The sequence below is a fragment of the Gorilla gorilla genome, chromosome 8 (genome assembly GCF_029281585.2).
Source record: "Gorilla gorilla gorilla isolate KB3781 chromosome 8, NHGRI_mGorGor1-v2.1_pri, whole genome shotgun sequence".
Lineage (NCBI taxonomy): Eukaryota > Metazoa > Chordata > Mammalia > Primates > Hominidae > Gorilla > Gorilla gorilla.
In genome coordinates, this window is record NC_073232.2 from 86,624,085 (window position 1) to 86,646,121 (window position 22,037).

The 22,037-nt window shown below is 35.6% G+C and overlaps 1 protein-coding gene across 30 annotated transcripts in view; it reads right to left on the reverse strand.

Moving 5' to 3' along the window:
- The window catches only part of CCDC7 (coiled-coil domain containing 7), a 459,676-nt gene that overhangs the window by 402,422 nt on the left and 35,217 nt on the right, over positions 1-22,037 (reverse strand). For 27 of the 30 annotated variants that reach the window (XM_063710186.1, XM_063710207.1, XM_063710202.1 and 24 more), the window contains 6 exons: positions 19,439-19,522; positions 13,010-13,030; positions 12,662-12,694; positions 4,482-4,648; positions 3,172-3,233; positions 1,690-1,746 (listed from right to left, as the gene is read on the reverse strand). In XM_063710186.1, the coding sequence (XP_063566256.1) occupies positions 1,690-1,746; positions 3,172-3,233; positions 4,482-4,648; positions 12,662-12,694; positions 13,010-13,030; positions 19,439-19,522 (424 nt within the window). Of the gene's footprint in view, positions 1-1,689; positions 1,747-3,171; positions 3,234-4,481; positions 4,649-12,661; positions 12,695-13,009; positions 13,031-19,438; positions 19,523-22,037 lie in introns of those variants that run through there. The other 3 variants (XM_063710188.1, XM_063710189.1, XM_063710209.1) reach the window with 3 other exon arrangements.

Here is a 22,037-nt window from a genome sequence, read left to right on the forward strand (position 1 = left end):
ACTTTTAAAAGAAAATTATAGTAAACAAGTGAAATACAGCAACAGAGAAAGACAGTAGGTCAATACTAGTAAAGCTAAGAACCTGAAACAACTGCCACTGAAAAAAGATCTTACGAATTTGCAAAGCATTTTCTCCATATTGTACAATATAATTCTGTCCTCTGCTCCCCTTTAGAACCATGAGCAAAATCTCAACTATATTTTATCCTTTTGAAATGTGGTTTTATGATTGGAAGATGTATTCCATTAGACTATAAGTGGGTACAGGGATTTCTGCTTTCATCCATGATGGAGCATCAGGGACCAGAATTACTTTTCTACTTTAAACCACTTAAATACTGGACAAAAATACATGAAACAGTGGTATTCAGAAATTGGAAAACAGTGAATGCAGTACATATGGAAATAAAGTGGAAAGGCCCTGTGATGACCCCAGTTTGCTGTCTAGAATTGCCAGTCCACAGTGTAGGGAAGGGGAACTCAGAGCATACTGGTCACCTTGACTTTAGGAAACAAAGTTCAGTGTTTGTGGAAGCCAAGGTACAATATTAGAAGGAAGGCAACCATACAGATTGAGAGAGAGAAAAAGAGAGAGCTCTTGAGAGGTCCATAGATGTACAAAGGATTCCCCTCGATGTATACACAGGTTTTCACTATCTACTCCAAAGTTCTATATACCTTTCTACCCCACCTAGTCAGTCAGAGCTCTCTTCAACCACAAATCTCTATAGAACTTGGGAGTGCTGTACGATGTGCAGCTGTCCTTGGTTTAAACATGGCAATGTTTGGGTTTAAAGCTGAAGTTGAAAGAGGGCAGAATTCCCAGCAACCTGTTCCAAGCAAATATTATTTTCTACTTTTGAACTGTATTCCATAGTGTGCTTTACACTATTATTTCAAAATTCTCTCCAGCCCTAAGACATAAGTAAGTTAATTTCCTTTCTATTGACAAGTAGTCATAAACTTAACATACAAGCTCTAGCAGTTCTTTATATTCCTGAACTGACAACTACTCATCTGCAGTCAAAGCATTTGTGGATATAATTCCTAGTAACAAAATCTACAAACTATTTAAATTTATCACTGCTACACCTCAAAGGCCTGCCAACATTTCAGTAGTACGTTCTAATCACAACTCAAAATTCTCCATTCCATGTACTAACATGCACTCCTCAAAAATTAATCTAGGCCGGGCGCAGTGGCTCACGCCTGTAATCCCAGCACTTTGGGAGGCCAAGGCAGGCAGATTACCTGAGGTCAGGAGTTCAAGACCAGCCTGGCCAACATGGTGAAACTCTCTCTACTAAAAAAAAAAGAAAAAAAAATACAAAAGTTAGCTGGGTGTGGTGGTACATGCCTGTAATCCCAGCTACTCGAGAGGCTGAGGGACGAGAATCACTTGAACCCAGGAGGCAGAGGTTGCAGTGAGCTGAGATCATACCACTGCACTCCAGCCTGGGCAACAGAGCAAGACTCTGTCTCAAAAAAAAAAAAAAAAAAAAGAATCTAGTTTCAGTAACACGTATCCTTAACTAAGAATTTCAATACTTGCTTGACAACCAGCTCAACTATATGGCTCCAAACTCCAAGGCAAGGAGTCTGTACTGTTAACCTAATAATTATTACTTTATAGAAATTAATGTAACAGAGGTTATTATCACAATAATGCTTTAATGAGTGGAAACTTACGTGGTTCTGTTGCAGAAACATCTTTAAATTCATCAGTTGAGTGGGCTTCTATGAATTCTGAAGTAAAAGTGTATTTGTCACTATAAACTTCAAACGGCAATTATATATACTAATTGAGTTTAAATTTTATTGTTTTAATTTTAGTAACTTATTCAGAAGAAAGAAAACTTTGAAAAAATAATAACTGCCAACACTACAGATCTTCCTAATCAGGTAAGAAATGGTAATATTTAAAAGAATGTGTGTAACAGCTGATTATAAACATCACTTTCTCATCAAAACTTGTTTTTGCTCTTGTATTCTCTTATATTCATTGATGGTACCATCATTATCTAGTCTTCCTTCCTTCCATATCCAATCATCAACTTTCAAGTAAATATTTCTCAAACCTGACTCCCTTCTTCTTTTCACTAGTCTCTGAATACAGGTACTTATCACACATCTAAGGTATAATAACTTCCCTTTCCTACTCCTAGTCCCCAAATCTAGCTTCTACAGTGCAATCAGGAAAAAAATTCTCTAAAATTAAATCCTACAAAAAATCTTCAATGATTATTATTTTTGAAAAAAGTCTAAGCTCCTTAGCAGAGCATCCATTCCCACTATGACTAGGCCGTCTGTTACTTCATCCCTATATATTGCTTCTTACTCTAATACCAATCCAGTTGTAATTCTCTATGCATGTTGTTTGTTCACACTATTGTCTTCTTAAAATACCAAATATTTCCCTTCTTTACTTGACTAAATCCTATTCACCCTTTAAAGTTGCATAAAGTCTTCTAACTCCTTAGGTTGAACAGATTGCTCCTTTCTGTGGACCCAATGCAAATTCCACATACCTTTATCATGCATGACACTGTACTAACATGCTAGATAATGTACTTGTATCCTTACTAAGCTGTAAATTTTATGGAAGTAACAACCACATTGTTGTCTGTATAGGGGATACACATTGTATTCATTTTGTATGTTCCCAGAATTTGGAACATAATAAAAACTTTTATTAAAATATCAAACTCACTATTAAGTATTATCTAAATTTACCATTGTATAATTTTATAACTGTAAATTTTTAACTTTAAGTCTCAAAATGTTCATACACTTAGGAAACCCCACAAAAGTCAAACATGCCGGGCATGGTGGCTCATGCCTGTAATCCCAACATTTTAGGAGCCCGAGGTGGGAGGATCACTTGAGGCCAGAAGTTCAAGACCAGCCTGGGCAACATAGTGAGACCTCCATCTGCACAAAAAAAAAAAAATCAGCTGGCCTCAGTGGCCTGTGCCTGTGGTCCTAGCTACCTCAAAAGGCTGAGCAGAGAGGATCACTTGAGCCCAAGAGTTTGAGGCTGCAGTGAGCGATATTCATGCCACTACACTCCAGCATGGGTGACAGAGTGAGACCCTCTCTTTAAAAGATAAAAAATAATAACAAAATTTTTAATAAAATTTTTAAGGATAAACATATATAAAATATTATCACCTTCAATTTTCTGTGCCAGAGCTTCACAACTTTTCATTGTTTCTGGTCGATTTTCTTTATCCCTGTTAAAGTTCAATAAATGAAATATTTTTTAATATATCAAAGAGTAAGAGTTTAAATTACACTAAAATAACTAAAATGTGAAGTCCAGACATATGAAGTTTGTAGAATAAAAATTAAACGTCTTTAATCTTTACTCACAGACACTGAGGTAAACTTACAAGTTACAAGTTGAAAAGTCAAACTAAACTATGTAATTATATGAATTCCATGTAGGCCATGAATATAATTAAGTATACCAAAAACATTCACAACAAAAACAGCAAAAATAAATTGTTAGAAACATGAGGTATCTTTTTGTCGAAGTATTATTATCAATCGTATAATGATGAAGGACATAAGTTCCGGAATGAGACTACCTGACCTTTGGGTCAAAACCTGTTTCATCCATTTACTAATTATATGACCTCAGCCAGGTATATTACTTAACCTCTATTGGCTTCAGTTTATTCTCATTAAAATTGGGGTATAATAGTACCTTTCTCATAAAGTAGTTATGAAAATCAAAGATTATACATGTAAAGTTACTACAAAAATCGCTAGTACACAGCAGACACTTAAATGTCAAGTATGAATATGGTCTAAACCTTAATCTTTGAACCAAGGATCTAGTTATGCAACCCCCAGGAGCCAACTCAAGTACCATTCTCTTCATTATTTTCAGTTATTGACAGAGATATCACTAAAGTAACTGCATAACTAGTGGCCCCTCCCAACTACGGGTACGTATATTCTATTTTAACACAAAAACAGAATGTTTTATCTGTCTAATGCAAAAACATGGTTGCTTATAAATGTAAAAATTTTACTTGATAAGCTGTTAATATAATTAATGAAGGTGTTCATGAACAATGAAGTATTTCATTAGATCTTAGTTTCCTATTTATTACTAGGAGTTTCCTAATCAAACTGAGAGAAGAGTTTATAAGCCAGATATTTCAAAGCTAGCAATGTCCAATATAACTTTCTAATAACAGCCACATGTAGGTACTAAGCACTTTAAATGCGGCTAGTGTGACTAAGAAACTGATTTTCTACATTGAATTTGCATAGCCACATGCAGCGAATGTCTCCTGTATTGTACATCTCAGATTATTTAAAATTGCAAATAGAAACAAGCTGACTAGACCTGATTTGACTAAGAAGCTCTGTGTATAGCCATCATATCTGACCCATTATCTTACATTCAGTGCTAATTATATACCCTTTCTTACTGTTTTTAATTCAATTAGTTCTTATATTTCACTTACATAATTTTAGACAACATGACTTTCACGGAGGATTTAGACCTCTGTTTAAGGCGATTCTTCAGTTCTTCAAATCTTTGTACAAGCCTTACTATTTCTGCAATATTTAAAATGGCTGTTTTGTCAGGTTTTGGAGGCTCTGCTTGTAAAAGAGTTTGATCTTTACTTATCTAAAATAATAAAATTAACCAGTTACTTAGTAAATACCCATTTTGTTCCCATACCTCAAATAAATTTCATTATTTCCTTTATTAAATCAAAGTAATTTTTATATTTTTCTTATCTATAGCTATAGCCAAGTAATGATACAATATTTTGCAAATATATTTATATGAGCAATTATCTATGAATAGAACTATAGCTCAGTGATGGTTTTTACATGTAAAGCCTGAAATCTAACTGTCTGTTTATTGCTTTAATATATAGGAATTTTAAGCAAGTCCAATAACAATAAATGCAACTCAAAATATTTACAAGAGTAATTCTAAATTGTTTCCCATAAATTCTTTTTAAGAATACCCTTACTGTAGTAAATTATCTAAAGATAGTAATTTTCTCTCAAAGGCTAATACTGTCTATTACTAACTCCCAGAAGTTAAAATATAAAGATCTATGGAACTAGCATTTTTCCAGTCTGCATGGGGAAGACTGTGACATATTTGGCTGTCTTGAGACCTTTGGAATAGATCAAGCTAAAAAATAACAACCCGTGGAAAGAAACAGCAAGATTCACAGAATAAGATGACCATAATTACTATTCTAGGTAATAAGTTTACTTAAAGAAAATTCAGCAAGAATGAGTGTCCAAAAACCACAGCAAAAGAAACCTACAAACAGCCAATGTGTGGAGACATAAACAAGCAGAATAGCAATTGGGGTCAGAAAGTTTTGACAGGAAAATGGCACAGAATATTTACAAGAGTAATGCTAAAATAATTGCTTGCCCTAAATTCAGAGATCCACCCATGTAGACATCTCCAATCCTTATGCTAGGAGGAAAAGGTGGGGAAAAAATGAAGTCAAGGACTTAGCAAAGATAAATTCTAGCACTGGGGATTTAGAACAGAGACTTCATTTTTGTAATGACTGGAATGAGAGTAGGATATAACAGCAGGAAGTGAATGCTGGGCAATGCACTAGAAGTCTGAGCTTGGGTGTAGGGAAGATATAGCAAGGAACACAGAATAGGTGGAAGAGAAGCAGACCTATGGAAATTCTATAGACAAAGGAAATATTCCAAATAAGAAGCCGCAAATCATAAATTGAGTCAAAAATAATGGCATCAATTTACTGCATCTCATCTCAAAAATCTATTCTTCACTGTCTTGTCCGTGATAGTGGAATATTTCTTCCCTGACAGGTGGCCTGATGTTAGCCTTTTTCAGTAGAGGGTCCTGAAGAGGCACTAGAAGAGGAAGAAGCTTTTCTTCCTAGTTCTGTGTATCTCTCTCTGCTTCTTCCTCAGGTAGTGTGTAGTATATTTTATAGTACTCACCCCCAGAAAATTTCAACAGCATCACCTGATGGATGGCTTCCTGGTAAGGTCCCTGGCATGGCAGATTCCTATGGGCAGCTTCCCCCAGAACTTCGTAGCAAAATCCACCAGTGCAGAGCCTCCCTTAGGGAAGTTTTCCAACGTATCACCCTTGTGAACAGCTTCCCAGCAGGAAGTACAACACCTCTCTGGAAGGTGGCTTTTCCTAGCATCACAGAGGGCAGATTCCTAAGTGTACCACCCTCATGGACACCTTCCCAGTGAGTTCAAGCTCCACCAGCCTTGCAGCCCAGCAGACTTCTCTGCCATGTAGTGATGAAAGCTGCTCCCTCTTCAGAAGTTCTGCATCTTAGCCCTGTGTTGCTGGGAGGGAATGATTGGGGATATTCATATTCTGATTCCATCCTAGGAGTTGAAGTTGTTCCCTCTATCTTCTACTCCTGTATTTATTAGAATTATCTTTACTCCTTTAGTAGAATGTCTATCAATATCCTTTAGTAGATATTCCTCTGTTACAATAATTCTTTATATTAAACTTTCCCTAACCAAATTACTGTGTGGTTTTTGTCCCTTGATTAGACTCTCGATACATCACATTTCCCAATACAGATTAAATTTTAACAGAAGTCCTTTCTGGGAAAAAAGATAAAGGCACAAAACTGAAAGAGTATGGAATAGATAGTGGGTTATCAGCTAAACGGTTTCTTCAGAAAGACCTTTGGGGCACAGATTCCAGCAGGACAATTCTGAAGTGTACAGGCTACTGTAGGTTCAGCCTACATTTCTCTGGTGTAGCTCACCATATTCTCTAATAGTTTCCACATGTATCTCTGTTAATGCAACATGTAATGCAAAATGATCACTGACATTAACCTTACCAGCATGTACTGACAATAAATTATGTCAGCAGTAAAAAGATTATCACAAGATTCTCAAATGTTAGTGTGCATAAAAATCCCTTGTTTCCTACCTGTTGAAGCAGTAGACTCCTAACTCACAGACTCACAAAACAAATCTAATCCAGTGATGTGCACTTATAACAGGTATCTTGGCTGACATTTAAACGTGTTCTATCAACTACACTTTAAGAAACATTCCTTGAGGTGCCCTCTCCCAGCACTCCTATTCAACACAGTATTGGAAGTCCTGGTCAGAGCAATCAGACAAGAGAAAGAAATAAAGGCATCCAAATAGGAAGAGTGGAAGTCAAACTATTCCCATTTATAGACAACATAATCCTATATCTAGAAAACCCCAAAGTCTTGGCCCAAAAGTTCCTTCAGCTGATAAACAGCCTCAGCAAAGTCTCAAGATACAAAGTCAATGTACAAAAATCACTAGCATTCCTATACATCAACAGTCGAGCCAAGAGCCAAATCAGGAACGCAATCCCATTCACAATTGCCACAAAAAGAATACCTAGGAATACAGCTAACCAGGGAGGTGAACAATCTCTACAAGGGGAACTACAAAACACTGCTCAAAGAAATCAGAAATGACACAAACAAATGGAAAAACATTCCATGTGCATGAATAGAAAGAATCAATATGGTTAAAATGGCAATACTTTCCAAAGCAACTTATAAATCCAATGATATTCCTATCAAACTAACAATGAAATTCTTCACAGACCTAGAAAAAATCTATTTTAAGTTCATATTGGAACCAAAAAAGAGCCCAAAGAGCCAAGGCAATCCAAAGCAAAAAGAACAAATCTGGAGGCATCACACTACCCGACTTCAAACTATACTACAGGGCTACAGTAACCAAAATAGCATGGTACTGGCACAAAACCAGACACATAGAGCAATGGAACAGAATAGAGAAGCCAGAAATAAGGCTGCACACCTACAACTATCTGATCTTCGACAAACCTGACAAAAGCAAACAATGAAGAAAGGACTCCCTATTCAATAAATGAGGCTGGGATAACTGGTTAACCAAGTGCCGAAGATTTAAACGGGACTCATTGCTTACACCATATACAAAAATTAACTCAAGATGAATAAAAGACTGAAATGTAAAAACCAAAACTAAAAATTCTGGAAGACAACCTAGGCAATACCATTCTGGACATAGGAATGGGCAAAGACTCCATGAAGATGCCAAAAGCAATTGCAACAAAAGCAAAAATTAACAAATAAGATCCAATTAAACTTAAGAGCTTCTGTGCAGCAAAAAAAACTACCAACAGAGTAAACAGGCAACCTAGAAATTGGGAGAAAACATTTGCAAACTATTCACCTGACAAAGGTCTAATATCCAACATCTATAAGAAACTTAAGCAAATTTATAAGACACAAACAAACAACACCATTAAACAGTGGACAAGGCCGGGCGCAGTGGCTCACGCCTGTAATCCTAGCACTTTGGGAGGCTGAGGCGGGCAGATTGCCTGAGCTCAGGAGTTCGAGACCAGCCTGGACAACATGGTGAAACCCCGTCTCTACTAAAATACAAAAAAAAAAAAAAAAAAAAAATTAGCCGGGCATGGTGGCATACACCTGTAGTCCCAGCTACTTGTGAGGCTGAGGCAGGACAATTGCTTGAACCCGGGAGGCAGAGGTTGCAGTGAGCCGAGATTGTGTCACTGCACTCCAGCCTGGCGAGGGAGCAAGACTCTGTCTCAAAAAAAAAAAAAAGTGGACAAAGGACATGAACGACGCTTTTCAAAAGAAGACATACATGGGGCCAACAATCATATGAAAAAAAGCTCAACATCACTGATCATTAGAGAAATGCAAATCAAACCACAATGAGATACCACCTCATACCAGTCAGAATGACTATTATTAAAATGTAAAAACAAAAAATAAAAGGTGCTGGCAAAGTTGTGGAGAAAAAAATGCTTATACATTGTTGGTGGGAGTATAAATTAGTTGCCTGCTGTGGAAAACAGTGTGGTGATTCCTCAAATATCTAAAAACAGAACTACCATTTGACCCAGCAATCCCATTACTGGGTATATACCCAAGGGAAAATAAATCATCCTATCATAAAGACACGTACATGTGTATGTTCACTGCAACACTATTCACAATAGCAAAGACATGGAATTGGCCTAAATGTCCATCAGTGGTTGACTGGATAAAGAAAACGTGGTACATATATACCATGGAATACTATTCAGCCATATAAATGAATGAGATCATGTCTTTTGCAGGAACATGGATGGAGCTGGAGGCCATTATCCTTATCAAACTAGCACAGGAACGTAAAACCAAATACTGCATGTTCTCACTTATAAGTGGGAGCTAAATGATGAGAACTCATGAACACAAAGAAGGAAACAACAGACACTGGGGTCTACATGAGGGTGGAGGTTAGGAGGAAGGAGAAGAGCAGAAAAGATAACTGTTGGGTACTGGGCTTAATATGTGGGTGATGAAATAATCTGTACAACAAATATCTGTGACATGAGTTTACGTAAATAACAAACCTATACATGTACCCCTGAACTTAAAATAAAAGTTTACAAAAAAAAAAAAAAAGAGAAACACTCCTTGAAAAACAGTACATAATACAAACCTTTAGATAATATATCTGGTACACGAAATAAATAAAATATTAAAGATAAGTAATTATGGGTTTAAACATTGAAAAACTTGAAATTCCAGATCAGAAGTATACTGTGCAGTGGGGGTTCCTCCTGGTGATTATGAATGCACTGGTTGGGATTTCAGGCAAAATGGATATGATAGTAACCAACAATAAGGTGTAGACACAGAGAAAAGTGGACACATCTGACAGTTATTTAGAAAGTAAAACCCAGAGGACTTGTGGATAGATTAAATATCAGGAATAGATGGAAGTGAGTTGTCAGGAATGGTTTCCACATTTCACATTTACCCAATTTGATAAACAGTACTCATTCACTAAGATAGGGAACACTAGAAGAGATATGAGTTTAGGAGTAAAAATTCATATTTCTGACCCATTGCATCTGAGGTGGAATAGTCTAGTAAGTAATTATATACAAAGCCTGGAGTTCAGGGAAACATTTTGAGCAAGAGGTTTATGTTTCTAAATTACATGCATAAAGGTAATACTTGAATGGAAAAACTGGATGAGACTGCCTAGGGAGAAAGTTTGGAGTAAAAAGAAAAAAGGCATAGGATAAAACTTTGAGGTACTCCAACATTTACTGGTTGGGTTAAGGAGGGGACTCTAAAAAGAAGACAGCCAAAGAGGTAAAACAATAGCCAGGAAAATGTAATTCACAGAAGCCAAAGGACTAGTGTTTCAAAAATGAGGGCACGATCAATAATATTAACTATAGCTGAGGCAAAAAAAAAAAAAAAGTCTGTTTAATTTAACAACATACAACTTACTGGGAACCATATGGAGAGAATGTTTTACTTGTTAGGGAGACAGAATTCAGTCTGGATAGATTGAGAAATGCTTGGGAAGTAAGAGCATAGTGTATAGTAAATGAATATAAAAATAAATGTGGCTCTGAATGTGTGACACATGCTCCATGGCTAAACTCTTAAGCGTTTTTATAGGAAATCCATTAACAACTCTGTTTTACTTAATACCCTTAGTTGTCTCTTACAAGGAAGAGTGCCCAGATTAATCTTTTCACTAGGTGCCAGTTTATTCATTGAATACTTTTTAAAAAAAAAAACTAGTTTCATTGTTCAAAGACTGTCTACTCTGTTTTTCTCCCACTCGCTTATAAACCAGTTTTGCCTTTACACCCTGATAATAATCTAATGATTGTTTCCCTAATATGAGTAAAAAAAATACAAAATAATTTTTTTAAAAACAGGCTAATAAAGGACATGGAAATAGGCCTTTAGAGAGGAATGTGGATCAAATAAGAGATAGAAGAGCATATTTAAAAACTGAAAAGAAGGATAAATTGAATGAGAGAAACTGAATATACAAGAGAGAATAATTAATTAATCAAAGTTCTTGAGAGGGCAGGGCAGGGCACAGTGGCTCACACCTGTAATCCCAGCACTTTGGGAGGCGGAGGCAAGGGAATTGCATGAATCCAGGAGTTCAAGACTAGCCTCGGCAACATGGCAAAACCCCATCTCTACTAAAAAAAATACCAATTAGCCAGGCATGGTGGCTCATGCCCGTGGTCCCAGCTACTTGAGAGGCTAAGGTTGGAGAATCACCTGAGCCCGGGAGGTCAAGGCTTCAGTGAGCCGAGATCAAATCACTGCAGTCCAGCCAGGGCAACCAGAATGAGATCAAGTTCTCAAAAACACAAACAAACAAACAAACAAACACAGTCTTGAGAAGGCAAGAGGATATGAAATCCAAAACAGAAGTGAAATAATTAGTCATATGTATAAGAAAGAACAATATATCTGTCTTAACAGGGAAAAAGAAAGAGAAAATGAGTACAGATGTTAATATTGTGTTAGGTAGCAGGAATTGAAGGAGTTCCAACCAACGGCTTGTATTTAGAGCATTCCAAGTGTTTGGTGGCCAGAGCAGTATTTAAAGTAATAATTGGAAAAACAGAAATTTACAGTTCAAGAATAAGTTGCCTAAATTAGTAATTTTTAAAATAAAGTAATTTAGTTAATGACAAGTTCCAGAGTGTGACTGGAAGTGGAGGCCAACAGATCTTTGGAGATGAGGAAGTCAAGAAAGTGAGAAGCCAGAGTTTTGGATAGGTCATGTACATTGACAGGACTGAGTGCAAAAGAAGAGTAAAAGTAAACCCATTAATAAAATAATAAAAAGAGGTTGATGGATGAAAAGAAGATGACAAGATGAATTTCCAAAGTTGCAAAGAACACATTTTAAAAGAGGGTAGAGGAATAGTAGACTTCACTCTACCCCTACTTCTCTGGAAGGATAATGACCTCTATGCCATAATCAAAGAATGACTAACACTTTTCCAATGTCAGTCAAATGTATCCTAAGGCAAACAGCATATAGACCATGAAAGTCTTCTGTTCTGGGACAAGAGATAAAAACAATGAGAAGATGCTAGGATATAGTCACAGTTCATGCATTTAAGGTTCTATCTATATTTATCCTTTAAATACCCCCAAATAAACTGGCCTCTTTTCTTTGAAAAGCCTGGGCTTCAAGAGTGTTTAATTGGACTGAACCATAAGTGTGACCAAATGAGAACTAAAATAATACTGTAAATCAGTAAAGCTGTCCTGGAAATCATTCTATTATACTGACAGCATATATAAAGTATTTTCCAAAGTAGAATTAAAAGCCCCTAAGGACAGAGACCAGTAGTTCTCAAACTAATGGCAAAGTGCCTGAATCAAAAGTGTAAAAGAACATCATTAAAATAACATATTTCATCTATAGAAAATCAATACATAATTTTATGTCTACACATACATAATCATTTAGCATGATTTTTTAAAATATGGTAGAAATATTTAAAGTGAAAGGTTCTCTCATCACCCTTTTATGTAAATTGGAAAAAATAATAACTTAGTTTCCATTATTCAATTTTAGGAAAAAAAATGAGTCAGTCAAACTTGGAGTATACCAGATATATGCAGGGATATAGGGTGTAGGTCACTGAGAAATATTTTATCCCATCCACTTATTCCTTGTCTACCCAAATCAAAAGGTTACTTTATAACCAACAGTTATTCAAAAATGACTTATACATACTTAACTTATACATAATCCAAATTGGTTTTCAAATGAGTTAAAAAATATTAACTTAACAATTTTAAAACGTTAGACTTACTTCTTCCATCTGATTGACCTGCCACTGAAACCACTTTAAGAAAACAAAAGAGGGACAAAAAAAGAAATAGTGACTATTTAAATTGCACTGATGAAATAAATATCTATATAAATGTGTGTGTCTGTGTCTGTGAATCTTCATCCATCAAATATCAGCCCTGACCGAAATATCACTTGGGATTCAGAATGGGGCTAATGCACTATACAAATGAACATAAAATTCTTAAATATATAGAGCAGCAAGTATGGAATTCCTTCTACTCCCTTAAAATTTAGAAACCTCTTCTTCATTGGCATGTATTTCTCTGTTAAGTTTTAGTAGGCTTAAGCTGTAATATATTGAACGTACCTTAAAAAGAGATTCCAAAATCTGAAAAATAAAGTTTTAATTAACACATTTAAAAATAGAATGCTTCACAACGTATGATATAATATTTAGTTCAGTCTTTTGCAATTTTCAATCACAAAAATGTACTAAGTATTAAAATATAACTTTATAAATCTGTAGTTGAAACTTATAATTTTTTATTTACAGACAGTGCTTTTAGTTCACCTTGCATAGACAACTTCTTTCTAGAATTTAAAAATAATTTTTCTTTTTAGATATAAAAAGGGAGAAAGAGGGAAAGAGAGACAGAATCTCACTGTCACCCAGGCTTGCAGTGGTGCACTCATAGCTCACTATAACGTTGAACTCCTGGGCTCAAGTGATCCTCTTGCCTCAGCCTCCTGAGTAGCTAGGACTACATGGGCACACCCCCATGCCTGGCTAATTTTTAATTTTGTTTTTAATAGGGATGGAGTTTGGCCATGTTGCCCAGGCTGGTCTCGAACTCCTGGCCACAAGCAATCCTCCCATCTCAGTCTCCCAAAACACTGAGCATGAGCCATCATGCCTGGCCCTAATATATCTATATTAGGCGGCCCCCAAACAATTCCCAAATTTATTTCATATATTTTCTTAATATAGGTAAGGAGGCTGGGTGGGGTGGCTCATGCCTGTAATCCCAGCACTTTGGGAGGCCAAGGCAGGTGGATCACCTGAAGTCGAGAGTTCAAGACCAGCCTGACCAACATGGAGAAACCCGTCTCTACTAAAAATACAAAAATTAGCCAGGTGTGGTGGTGCATGCCTGTAATCCCAGCTATTCAGGAGGCTGAGGCAGAAGAATCGCTTGAACCCGGGAGGCGGAGGTTGCGGTGAGCCGAGATCATGCCATTGCACTCCAGCCTGGGCAACAAGAGCGAAACTCCATCTTAAAAAAAAAAAAGTACATATGTGCATATATATATATGTATATATATATATACACACACACACATATATGTAAGGAATAAAATTTAAATTCCTTTCAGAAGAGCATTATATTTTTTTCATACAGCAGCAAGTACAATAACAAAAAGCATCACCTTCCCAACACTATCTTCTCAATACAACTCTGTTCCTGCTAAACGGTCTAGAAAATCAAGATATAAAATATAATACTATTTAATATTTTTAATGAAAAATGCAAATTACTTGTTTGAGAAATTACAAGAGAAACTGACTAAATATACAAAAACCAATAGAAACTGAACTCCACATAAACCTACAACCATTCTGTTTTTCACTTTCAGTACAGTATTCAATAAGTTTCATGAGCTATTCAACACTTCCTTATAAAATAGGTTTTGTGTTAGATGATTTTGCCCAACTGCAGGCTAATGTCCAGTGTTCTCAGCACATTTAAGGTAGGGTAGGCTAAGTTACAATGTTTGGTAGGTCAGGTGTATTAAATGCACTTTCACCATATGAAAAATTCAACTTATGATGGGTTTATTAGTATGTAACTCCCTCATAAGTTGAGAAGCATCCATACACAGTTCAAAATATCAGTATTTACCACTTAAATATCTAATGTTAAAGTGATTACATTTGCTACAAAAACAAAAACCCCACCCTATCAAATTGGGTAAAAGTTTTCAATTACATTATTAAAGTAAAATGTTACTACGTGCATTCAGGGAGTAACATAAAATTGAACAAAAATTAAACTAGATAAATTAAATTTATCTTCCACAACACTAACTCTAGATCTGTGGTTCAAAAAGTAAGGAGCCACAGCAACAGCATCAGCACCACCTACAAGCATACTTATTAGTACTGAAAATTCTCAGGCCCCACCCTACCCTACTAAATCAGAAATTCTAGAAGTGGGACTAACAATTTGTGTTTTAACTAGACCTGCAGGTGATTGCTTTGCATGCTAAAGTCTGAGAATCACTAAGCTAAATAAGAAAGCATAAATCTACGCAAAAAGTGCTGAGATCCTTCAGAAAATATACCAAAGCAAATTAATGTCTGTGTCAGAAGAAAAATATTTTCAGCTATGTAAGTGTTTAGAAAATAATGTCCACTAAAGCACATTATACCTAGGAATAACTAATTCTTTCCACTGTCAAGAAAGATTCCGGGGTTCTCAAAACTTCCCTTCCTGCACTGGAACCTGATGGGAAACATTAGCATATATCAATTCAACCACTCATTGTAGCCATAGTTCTACAATAATTTAAACCACTCCTAGTTTAACGAGAACAGTGCCTTTCTCAATTACTGAGGAAACCCACAGCATCAATTACTGATACTGCTAAATCTAGATCATTGTTGATAAAAATGAGTGAAAAATAAAAACTGATCCACTGTGAAATGCCTTTTTATTTTGTAATGATTTGTTTAATCATTTACTTACTGATAAGCAGACATTATCTATATAATCTAGATAATCCTTCATGTGATTAAATACACATATACGTCAGGTATACATGATCCAAATTTTGCCCCTGTTTGAAATTTCTCTTGCCCCTCTCTTTATGAATTATTTATATACAGAGCTTATAAATTTAATATAGGTGAATTTATCAATATTGCCTTTTATGATTTGTATTTGTTTTGTGATTGTTTCTTGCTCCAGGTCATATACTTATATCATCAGTATCATATTTGATCATATACCAAATTAGTTTTTTCCTTTATAAATAACCAATTGTCCCAAAGCCATTTATTATACTGCTGGCTCTGTCGTCAACAAAATTTTCCATATATAAAAGGGTCAATATCTGAGACTTTGTTCAATTTCATCAGTTCATCCAGGCTTGCACCAAAAGCACATAATCATAATTGATATAGCTGCATAATGAATCTTGATATCTGTTAGGGTAGGTCCTTTGGCCTTGTTCATTTTCTTCAGGACTCACTTGGTTATTCTTGGTCTACTAAAATGCTATATATATAAAATTCAAAGTCAATTGTAAATTTGTATCAAGGAAAAAAACTATTAGGGTATTTGAAGAGTGATAACAGCAAAAAAAAAAAAAAAAAAATGTGCAGCAGGGAAGTCCAAAGCCTTATGCTCCAATTTTGTTAGAACTCTGAAAAACAGTTAAAGATTTAAAGCAACCAAGCAATGCCACATCAATAAAATGTGGCTTGAACACCACAGGAGAACTGTGTGGTATTTTAACTCGGTCTTGCCCCACCCCTTCCTCGAGCACAGTAGAAGTCTTAAAAACAGCAACCCTCATTTTGAGTGGTTCTGGAGAGAGCATAGCAGACATATTCCCAAGAAATTGTGTTAGTGTTTTGAGCTCTCTAGAGGTTCCCACTTTTGAGCTCTCTAGAGGTTCCCACTAAACTGAGTTAGTTTCACCTAACTCAGAACTCTCCTAGGGAAGAAAAGCAACTAAGTGGAGGGCCTCAAAAGTGTCCCTGTTTGCAGACAACATGATTATATACATATCATATACATAGAAGACTCCACCCAAAAACTTCTTAGAATTAATGAATAAATTCAGTAAAGCTGCAAAATACAAAATCAACATATAAAAATCAGTAGCATGTTTATATACTAGCTGAAAAAAAGAAATCAAGAGACCAATCCCATTTATAATAGCTACAAAATAATATATAAGATACCTAGAAATAAATTTAACCAAGGAGGTGAAAGGTCTCTACAATGAAAATTATAAAATACTGATGAAAGAAATTAAAGAAGACACACACAAAAAAACAAAAGACATCCTATGTTTGTGGATTAGAAGAATTAATATTGATACTGGGCTTAAGCCCAGTATCATTTTGACAGGGATTTCACTGAATCTGCAGATAGCTTTGAGTAGTATGGTCATTTTAACAATATTAATTATTAATATCATGACATTCTTTACAGAAATAGAAAACAAATCCTAAAAATTCACGTGGAACCACAAAAGACCCTAAGTAGCCAAAGCAATCCTAAGCAAAAAGAAGAAAGCGGGAGGCAACACACTATCTGACTTCAAAATATACTACAAAGTTAGCCAGGCATCATGGTTCACGCCTGTAATCCCAGCAGCTTGGGAAGCTGAGGCAAGAGGATCCCTCAAGCCCAGGAGTTCGAGGCTGCAGTGAGCTATGATTGTGCCACTGCACTCCAGCCTGGCCAACAAAGTGAGACCTTGTCTCTTTAAAAAAAAAAAAAAAAGCACACACACACACACACACACACACATGCAAACACACACACAACATACTCTTCAAAGCTATAGTAGCCACAACAGCATGGTACTGGCACAAAAACAGACACACAGACCAATGGAACCCAATAGAGAACCCAAAAAATAAATCCACTTATTTATAGCCAACAAATTTTCAACAAAAGCACCAAGAACATTGGGAAAAGGACAGTCTTTTCAATAAATGGTGCTGGGAAAACTGGATATCCATAGGCAGAAGAATGAAACTAGACCCCAATATCTCACCATATGCAAAAATCAGCTCAAAAACAGCTTAAAGCCTTTAATGTAAAACCCAAAACTATGAAACTACTGGAAGGAAACATAGAGAAAATGCTTCAGGACATTGGTCTGAGAAAATATTTTATGGATAGGACCTCAAAAGCATAGGCAACACAAGCAAAAACAGACAAGTGGTATTATATCAAACTAAAAAGCTTCTGCATAGCAAAGGAAACAACCAACAGAGTGAAAAGACAATCTTCAGAATGAAAAAAGATATTTGCAAAAAAAAAATCATCTAACAAGTGATTAATATTCAAAATATATAAGGAACTCAGACAATTCAATAGCAAAAAAAACTGATTTTAAAATAGGTAAATGGCTTGAATATTTCTCAAAAGAAAGATATACAAATGGCTAAAAAGTATATGAAAAAAATGCTCATCATCACTAATCATCAGGGAAATGTAAATCAAAACCACAATGAGATATCATCTCACCTCAGTTAGAATGGCTATTATCAAAAAGAAAAAAAGATAATAAATACTGACAAGGATGCAGAGAAAAGGGAACATATATACACTTTTGGTGGAAATTTAAACTAGTAGAATGATAATGAAAAATAGCATGGAGTTTCCTCAAAAAACTACCAATAGAACTACCATATGATCCAGCAATTTCACTACTGGGTGTATATCCACAGGAAAGGAAATCAGTACACTGAAGAGACATCTGTACTTCCATGTTTATTGCAGCACTAAACTGCAATCGCCAAGATATATAATCAACCTAAATGTCCATCAATAGACAAATGAATAAAGAAAATGTGGCATATAGGGGGAATGGACTACTATTCAGCCACTTTCAGTTCCAAAAAAGACTTCACTCTTAATTCCAAAAAAGAATTAAATCCTGTCATTCACAGCAACATGGAAAGGCCTATAGGATATTATATGAAGAGAAATAAGTCAGGAACAGAAAGATAAATATTTCATGTTCTTGCCAATATGCAAATGCTAAAACAAGCTGATCTCATAGAAGCAGAGAGTAGAATCATGATTACTAGAGGTTGGAAAGGGTAGGGGTGAGGGAGGATAGGGAGAGGTTGGTTAAACGATAAAAAATTACAGCTAGATAGGAGAAATAAGTTATAGTGTTCTACAGCACTATAGGGTGACCACAGCTGACAACGGTTTATTTCATATATATATATTATATATAAAATATAATATATATATTATATATATTATTATATATATAATATATATATTATATATTATTATATATATAATAATATATATTATATATATATTATATTATATAATATATATATAGCTAGAAGAGAGGATTTTGAATGTTCCCACCACAAGGAAATGCTAGGTGTTTGAGGTGATGAATATGCTAATTACTCTGATTTGACCACTACCCATTGTATGTATCAAAATATCGCTATGTACGCCATAAATATGTATAATTATTACATGCCAATTTAAATACTATTGCCAGAAAAAGCAATAAATTAAGTGTATTCTATTATATGAAAAAAAGACAATTGCAACAATTCCACTGTAGTCTTACATTTTACTCATAGCTAATTGATAAGGCTTATGGTACTAAACCATGATTGTGTGGTCATTCTCTGTAATGGCCAATCATTCTCTCTTTGATGCTGATTGCCACAACCTTACTATTTATTAACTACCTTGTAACTACTTACATGCTCTTAGTGAGGGAATATGGCAGATTCATTAAGATTCACACAACTATTGAAGAATTAATTCAAAGTTCATGTCTTATTTGTGGTGGTTCAGTGGCATAATCTTTGCATTTGGGCATAGTAAAAACCCTTGATGATGATTAAAAAAAAAAGAATAAAAAATAAATAAATAATGCTTTCCAATGCCATTTATAATTTCTTAAGACACTGAATCTAGATTAATGTTGGCTGACTGGATAGCAGATTCAATTTTCAACAACCAGTACAAGTTTGATATTTTATACTTCACAGTATATACAGAATACATACATTTTGTTCTTCTTTAAGTGCTTCTTCTAGCTGAGCTGCAAATTGCGAACAATATGTCAAGAATGAATTCATATCATCCCCAACCTTTTGAAAAGAATAATAAAACATAGTTACTTTTATTTAAGAATCCATACGCATGTCTGTCTTTTTCTAGCATATTTACTTTTTGAAAAATTTTAATTTTGTGTAATTTACGTCCCTTCAAACATTTACAGCAAGAAGCCATGCTTCAAATGCCATACTAGCAAATTCTCCCAAAGAAAAAACATGAAAGAAAGTACACTTTGGGAAGTGGCCCATCAGTGACATATACCCAGCTATGTCTCTCCTCTCATTCATCTCTACACAGTTCCAGAAAATCCAGCATCCCAGCCTTATAGTACTGAAATTTCTGGGTGGCCCAATAAAAGGTAATCATTACCATAAAAAAAAAAATCTCTTGGTGTTAGAAAATGACTACTACCTATGATACCTAACTGTATACTTGCCATGAACTGCAGTCTTCTGCTCACCTAATGGGCAATACACAACTTTGAGGAAAAAATAGTTACAGCTTAAATGTCATAACGATCAAATCCCTTCTAGTAAAGCAGTGATTCATAAATCAGAGAATTGACTCATGATAAACAAATATTACAGGCTTATATACAGTTAGGATTTTCATAGAGTGGTTCTCCATGAAGAATATATTCCCTGAGCATTACATTTAAAGATACTGAGCCAGGCGCGGTGGCTCACACCTGTAATCCTAGCACTTTGGGAGGCTGAGGCAGCTGGATCACTTGAGGTCAGGAGTTCAAGACCAGCCTGGCCAGCATGGCAAAATCCCGTCTCTACTAAAAATACAAAAAAATTAGCTAGGCGTGGTGCTGCACACCGGTAATCCCAGCTACATGGGTGGCTGAGGCACGAAAAGCGTTTGAATCCAGGAGGCAGCAGTTGCAGTGAGCCAAGATCACACCACTGCACTCCAGCCTAGGTGAGACAGCGAGACTCTGTCTCAAAAAATAAAAATAAAATAAAATAAATAAATAAATAAATAAATATGCTGAGAGGCTCACATACTTCTTGTCACAATAAAGACCTATAATCATATAGGAGACGGGGAAAAAAAACTAAATCATCCAGCAGAGAGGAAAATGAACAGATTAGTGTTACTAATCACAAATATAAAGAGAAACTATTAGCCTACTTCTTCCACCCACATTCAGGTGCCACAAATATAGAGAAGATAGAGAAATACAGAGAAGATAGAAATTGATTTGACCAAGTTTATAATGTAACCAAATGAGACCAATAAAGCAGAACAGGGCAAGAGAGTTAAGTACGTGTGAAAGGGAGTGATGATAATAGTGGACCATGCTATTTAAGCTGGGTAAGTAAGGGCACAAGGAGGATTTCAGACACTAAAAAGGCAGCAGGACCAATGGATTATGTTTCCCTGTGAAATCAAAGGATTTTTGGAGACAGAATATTGGACAGACTGAGTGGGAAAGAGGGAGGTGGTGGCCACAGATTAGGATGACTGAAATTCAAATTATGAAACAGTTATGGTAAGGACTACAGGATATCACTTTGTCCATTAGTGGTTGATGTGAAATAAAATACAAGATCATTGGAGGAAAGAAATTCAGTAAAATAAAGGCGGTATCCGAAGGGCTGATTTCTTCAATTTTGTCAGTATTGGAGACCACAGGAAAGTGAACTTAATTTCATTTTATTTTATTTTTTTGGTGGTTTTTTTTTTTCAACTTTTGTTTTAGATTTAGTGGGTACATGTGCAGGTTTGTTACCTGGATATATTGCATGATGCTGAGGTTTGGGGTACCAATGATCCCGTCACCCAAGTACTGCGCACAGTACCCGATAGCTAGTTTTTCAACCCTTACCCCGCCTCCCTCCCACCTCTAGTCATCCCAGTTTCTATTGGACTTCAATTTTAGATTTTAGTTTTGGTTCTTTGATTCATTCCTGGCAGGGCTTCAAAACATAATAACCACAAGGTCATGCAGGATAAGGATTGTGATTACATAGTCCTTTTAATAGTTGGGTAATCACCACCACAATAAAAATATAAAACATTTCCATCATTTCGAAAAGCTTCACTGTACTCCTCTGCAGTCAATTCTCCCCTCCTACCTTAGCTCAAGACAACCACTGGTCCTTTACTACAGTTTTCCCTTTCCCAGAATTTCATATAAATAGAATCATACGATATGTAGCCTTATTTATTTAGCTTCCCCACATCCTAATGTTTTTGAGATTCATCCACATTGTTCTATGTGTCAGTAGTTTGTTCCCTTTATTGTGAAGAGTATTTCATTGTATGCTATACCACAATTTGCTTATCCATTCACCAGTTAGTAAATATTTGGGTTGCTGGATTCAGTAGCTATTCTGGCTGTTACGAACGAAACTTCTATAAACATTTATATACAAGTCTTTGTGAGGATGTATGTGTTCATTAATCTTGGATAACCACTTAAGAGTGGAATTGGTGGTTATCTTTTAAGTATATGTTAAACTTTGTGAGCAGCTGTCAAACTGTTTCTCAACATAGCATTACCATTTGTGTTCCCACCAGCTCTGTATGAGAGTT